Source organism: Aulonocara sp. 'chitande type north' Nkhata Bay, linkage group LG18 (genome assembly GCF_057382095.1).
Source record: "Aulonocara sp. 'chitande type north' Nkhata Bay isolate Kocher_YH1m ecotype deep benthic linkage group LG18, A_spYH_male_GT1.1, whole genome shotgun sequence".
Taxonomy (NCBI): Eukaryota; Metazoa; Chordata; class Actinopteri; order Cichliformes; family Cichlidae; genus Aulonocara; species Aulonocara sp. 'chitande type north' Nkhata Bay.
The window spans coordinates 33,812,080-33,818,244 of NC_141361.1; the positions used below are offsets into that span (position 1 = coordinate 33,812,080).

At 42.7% G+C, this 6,165-nt stretch overlaps 1 protein-coding gene across 1 annotated transcript; it reads left to right on the plus strand.

The window, feature by feature from the left end:
* Positions 1-384: 384 nt before the first annotated feature.
* Positions 385-3,051, plus strand: egr2b (early growth response 2b). The gene is made up of 2 exons (XM_086271369.1): positions 385-740; positions 1,044-3,051. Exons 1-2 carry the CDS (start codon positions 575-577, stop codon positions 2,216-2,218), a joined length of 1,341 nt encoding a protein of 446 aa, XP_086127495.1. The 5' UTR covers positions 385-574; the 3' UTR covers positions 2,219-3,051.
* The last annotated feature ends 3,114 nt before the right edge of the window (positions 3,052-6,165 follow it).

A 6,165-nucleotide genomic window follows, 5' to 3' on the forward strand; every position in this document is an offset into this window, starting at 1 on the left:
AGACCGGAATTCCTCCTCTTTTGATCGCAGAGCGCTATTAAACAGCATATGCGCGAGAATAAACGTGTAAACGATGATAAGACAGGTGCATCAGTGAGGGCTGCATGCGCTTTTTATTGTGTGCTCTTGCTGTCAGGTTCTGCGCAGGTTGTTGCAATTTTGCAGCAGGTGGAAAAAGTCGCTCTTATCTATCCTGGAGCAACGGGCTCTCCATTGACAAGAGATTCCCTTTGAAAGCGTCATGGAGCCTTCCGGCCAATCAGCTTCTTCGTTCTTCTTCGACTACCCCTCCCACTTCCATATTTGGTTAATGACGTTTCGAAAAGGTTCCCCATATATACATACTAGTGTCAGGGCCCCCGTTCCCGTTACTTTACACCCTTTTAACTCGATCATCAGAGCATATGAAGAACACGGAGCTCATCCTTTAACACACGCTGACTGACAGAGACATGCAGTGGTGACCCCCTGCGTGGCTGGGTTACATATCCCCTATTTGTGATAAGCTTTGAGGTAAAGAACAGAAAGAACAGGACAGAGGGCAAGGAGACGCGCTAACTTCGATCCTTCTACAATGACGGCTAAAACTCTGGAGAAAGTGCCGGTGAATCTCGGAGGGTTCGCGCATGCCGAGAGCGTCTACTCCATGGATGACATTGCTACCAGTTTGCCGACCTCTGTGGCGATCTTCCCCAACAACGACTTGGGCGCGCATTACGACCAGATTAATGTGGCAGCAGGTAAGAAAACAGTGTGTGTGTGTGTGTGTGTGTGTGAAACATTTTATACATCCAACATCCAAAAACAAAACAATAAAAAGCTGCTTTTTTTTCAACATTTCGCAAATGACTGCAAGAAAGAATAACACGGACACATTTCTGTTAAATTTTGGAGTGCTGTACTTAAGAAGTTTGGGATGGTAGGAGCGCAGTCCGTGCGTAACGGAACACAGATGCACCTGCTCTCTGTCACTTAAAGCCCACTTTCCGGTCTAGTGTGAAGAGGTTAATGAATCATGCTTTCTGATTTGTTTCCCCCCGCAGATGGCTTGATGGGCGCAGACATGAGTGCAGAAAAACGCTCCTTGGACCTCTCTTCATATTCCAGCAGCTTCTCGCAGCCTGCAGCCCATCGCAACCAGACCTTCACCTACATGGGGAAGTTCTCCATCGACTCTCAATATCCAGGTAACTGGAACCCCGAGGGAGTGATCAACATCGTCTCGGGGATCTTCAACGTGGCCCAGCCACCTCCTCCTCCTCCTCCTCCCTGCTCTTCAGCGTCCTCCTCCCCGGCTTCTTCAGGATCTCCCAATCACTTCTCCAGTGGTAATTTGAGTTGCACCATGGCGGCTCAGAGCCAGGCAGAGCTAGAGCACCACCACCACTTGTACTCACCCCCGCCTCCTTACTCCACCTCCGGCTGTGGGGAGGTATACCAGGACCCCTCTGCATTTTTGTCCACCTCTACCTGCCCCATCGCCTCTTACCCTCCACCCTCCTACTCGTCACCCAAGCAGCCCGGAAGCTCAGACGCACCAGGGCTTTTCCCCATCATCCCCGACTATTCGGGCTTCTTCCAGCCGACTTGCCAGCGGGACATGCACACGGCAGGCATCCAGGATCGGAAACCGTTTGGCTCTTGTCCTCTTGATACCTTCCGTGTCCCTCCACCTCTGACCCCCCTGAACACTATCAGGAACTTTACTCTGGGGGCTCCGGGTAGTGGTGCCTCCGAGGGAGGGGCGCCGCGGCTCCCCTCTGCGTACAGCCCACAGAATCTGCCCCTGCGGCCAATCCTGCGACCCAGAAAGTACCCGAACAGACCCAGCAAGACACCAATCCATGAGCGGCCGTACCCCTGTCCAGCGGAGGGCTGCGACCGGCGTTTCTCGCGATCGGATGAACTGACCAGACACATCCGCATCCACACTGGACACAAGCCCTTCCAGTGTCGGATCTGCATGCGTAACTTCAGCCGCAGCGACCACCTCACCACTCACATCCGTACGCACACGGGAGAGAAGCCGTTCGCCTGCGACTTCTGCGGCCGCAAGTTTGCTCGGAGCGACGAGAGAAAGAGACATACAAAAATTCACCTGAGACAGAAAGAGAGGAAGTCCTCCACTGTCTCCTCTTCCTCCTCTTCCTCATCCAGCAGCTCCGGACTGGACCGGTTATCAGGCGGCATCAGCGCAGCCAACGGGATCTGTTCGTAGGTTTCCGTGGAAAGCTTTGCTGTCACCGAGGCAGTGTGAACTAAAACTAAACTAAGAAGAAAACCTAAAAAAGAAGGGTACGATCAGAACAGTTCTTCAGCTATTGTGAACTGAAGACCGCGGTCCAATCACCAGGATGGGAATAAACAAGAACTTTTGTGCAGTAGTGCGCAGATACGCACATTCTCCCATTCCTGCCGCAGAACTGAGTGAAAGACTGACACGAATGCACTTTGACTGCACAGTCTATTGAAAATACAAATAAAAAAGCCAATACAATTCATACAAAATTAATAGATCATTTGTAATGTGAAAGGGACTTTATGAAATAAAATCTAGCCAACACTTAACTAAGAGCCCAGCTTTTGTGCGCGAATGTGAAATAACTGCAATAACGTTTCCAAGAAATTAAACAATTTTAAGTTATTAAATTGACAATGAATTCATCTTAACATGTTTGTGGAACTCTTAATTTTCCCTTTAGTGCCTTGCTGTGTGTCTTTTTGTACACATACTGATTCAAGGACGCTTCTATCGCAATGTATATTTGTCCTTTCATATGTAAAGTTGGAAGACATTCTATTTTTGTACGCATTTTGTCTCGTGTAACTCCATTTGTTCAGCAGTTGTGGTTAATGTTTAAACCATGTTGGAGTGTAAATGTTTGACTCATAGCGACTTGACCATTTTGATTTGATTTGATTTTTTGTTGTTGTCGATGTTGTTGTTGTGATGTGTGTTTTGAGACTTATTAAATGGATCAGAATGATAAACACAGCCGGTAGAGTCCGATTGGTTCATTGCTCTAATCTGCAGCACCCGAAAGCTGCTTTTATGAGACCTACCGGGTCACTGCGCTGAAAGTAGTGAACGATACTTTTTATTTGCATTCTAAAAAGATCTGTTGACGCTGGAAATTTTAACGGGTAAATCCCACGTTGCGTCACCAATGGCATCTCTGACTCAGACTTTTGCCCACTCAGTTTTTATTTAGGTGTCACATCAGGTTACAAACAGGCTATCATATGCAAATGATTTGTTTTACGCTCGCCGACAGCAGCAGAACAAGTCCGTCCTTTGACGCAGCGAAGGTGAAACAAAGCATTTGCGCAAACTTTAGAAGTTTAGACAAAACATGCGAAGCGCACAACATCTACATCTCACACCACTTTGATGCGGTTCGTTACTTTAAAAATGAACTAGATCTAAGAGGAAATATATGTTTATGAGAGGCAACAACAAAGACGAACGATACTTCCACACAATTCATGAAATGAAATCATTTTACAAGTGCTGCAACAAAGACATTTAATCCTAAAGTTCACTCTCTGGGGTTATTTGTTAGTTGAATAGTTAAAGAACTATTTTTGGAATCACGGAGACTAATCGACTTCAGGTCTATTGATCAGTGTGGAATTCCTATTCACCAGCATTTCTAGAAAAAATAGTATTAATAATAATAATAATAATAATAATAATAATAATAATAATAATAATAATAATAATAAAAAGCTTTGGTATATAAAGTAAATTGTGTTTAATTTGCTCCTTCAAACTGTTACTTTTACAAACTTTAATAAATATTTTTTAATGGGTCTCCTATTTATCTTCAAATGTTTATTTTTCCGTGTGTGTGCGTGTTTTTTATTATTATTATCTGTTGTGAATCAGAAGCAAACGCCTCTCAGCGATGGGAAAACGGCGGTCACCTGTTTCCTTTCCATTTACCAAATGTCTGTATATGAATAAACACCCGGATGTGGTTCTTTTCACTTGTGGTGGAGCCGAATTATTTATGGCTGTTTTACTTGAGGCTTTTTAGTGTGTATTACACATCATAAACAGTATGTAGCGATGTAGAGTACTAAATGCTTCAGAATTTTGGTCGTATTAAGGAAAAACTGCTGTTTGCTGTGCCTTTGAGAAGTAGTGAGAGAAAACACAATTTTATTCGGGTTTCTCGTTCCCCTCAGATGGCATATAGACTCGATTTCTCTCAAAGTAAAGGGATTTCCTTGGCAATAAAGAATCTTCTATTAATGAAAATATACGATTTCATGAAAACCGTGAAATTCTTCTAAAGAGTCATTTTAATGTTACGCATGTTCAGATATTGGTTGAAATTTTGCACTGTTTTCTCAAAACTACAGTTTTAAGACTATATTCACGAAATAATTTTGTACACACTCCATAAAAATACTGTTTACTAATGAGAAAAATGCAACTATGTCCAACCCCTGCCTGACTGCCTTGAAAGTCCAGAAAAATGAGAAAAATATGAAGTAAAAGCAGAAAAGCAGACCGCAGCCGCACACCGTCCTTTCTACCTGTTTCTGTGTAAAGCTGAACGTAAGTTAACCTGAGACTGGGTTGTCCAATTTGTCTTCTACGTTTTTCTTTCTTTGTTTTCAGTCTGAGACGATCGGCTGGCAAAAAGTGATTTCGATATTTCTTAGTGTTCTATATTTGTTTTACATTTTCTTTTTCTCTTTTTTGATAAATCGAGCGTAGTCAACAGGAATTGAGACGAAATAAAGAAATGACCTGTTTTTGAAAGTGTCTCTTGTACCCGAGTCCGTTCTGGCCATTTATCCTGATAAAACTGTGATGTTAAATTTGTTGCCATTACTGCTGCGCTCTTCGTTTTAATGACACATTTTACGCAGATAAATAAAGGATATAAAGTGACTTCACTAAAACCCGATTGCAGATTCTACTTTGGCAGTAAAGTTGTATGCGAGAAAGTGATACGGACAAACACTTTCTGGCATACAGACACACGCACAGCCTTGCAAACAGTATGCTTTAGCTGTCTGTCTGTAGGGGGCAGCGTCAAAAATACGTGGAACAACCGGTTTTCGGGCTGCTGTTTGTGCTATTCTTGGCCCTTACTGCGTTTTTGATCGTTGGTGTTTTTCGTCCTTTTCTCTTTTGTGGTGAGCGTCAACATTTAACTGTTGTCTATTTATCTGTTGCATGTCTGCATGCAAACGCATCTGCATGGGTTGCATACCCACATTCCTTTGCTGTATGTAGCCAAATACGTACATGAATGAAAGCTAACAGTACTGTGATTATTTTTGAGATTCACTCTTAGAGGACAAACCCAGAAACCTTGAGCTAAAAACCGAAGTCTGCAAAAGCTGAGAGCCAAAAGTAATATTTCAAGTCTTGATTTCATCTACTTGGAAATGTAAGGAAAAGAATAATTATGGGTTTATTTATAGTAAATTCAGTTTGCTGTGTTATGATATAATGTTAGCTAACATGAAATGCATATATGCTTCTACATGGGTCAGTATAGTAGTGTGACCATTAGCTCCCAGTGACTTTTACAAATTCGTTAGGATGGTGATGGTTGCCTAATTGATATTAGTTCAGACAAAGGCCTATTTCTGTTAAAAGGGAGTTCTTGCTTCCTGCAATCACCAAGTGTTTGCTCACAGGTGATCAGCTGATCAGGCTCTCTCTATAATATTGTCCTATCTTCACTCTACAGTATAAAAAACATTGATCTGAACTGTTACTATATGAATAAAACTAAACTGAAGTGAAAGATGTTTGAACGTTCACGCCCACTCTAGCTTCATTACAACAGTTCAGTTCAATTTTTTTAAAATTTATATTATTCTTTTATTTATAGTCCCAAATCACAACATCAGTCGCCTCAAGGCCCTTTATATTTTAAGGTAAAGACCCTAATAATACAAAGAAAACCCCAACAAACAGACAACCGCCTGAACAAGCACTTGGTGAGAGTGGGAAGAAAAAACTTGCTTTTAACAGGAAAAAACCTCCAGCAGAACCAGGTTGAGGGAGGAGGCGGGGCCATCTCTCACGACTGATTGGGGGTGAGGGTAGGAAGGTGGGATAAAGACGTACTGCAGAAGAAATGATTAAATGCAGAGTGGTGTATAAATGCATATTAAATGAAAAAACTGAGTGAA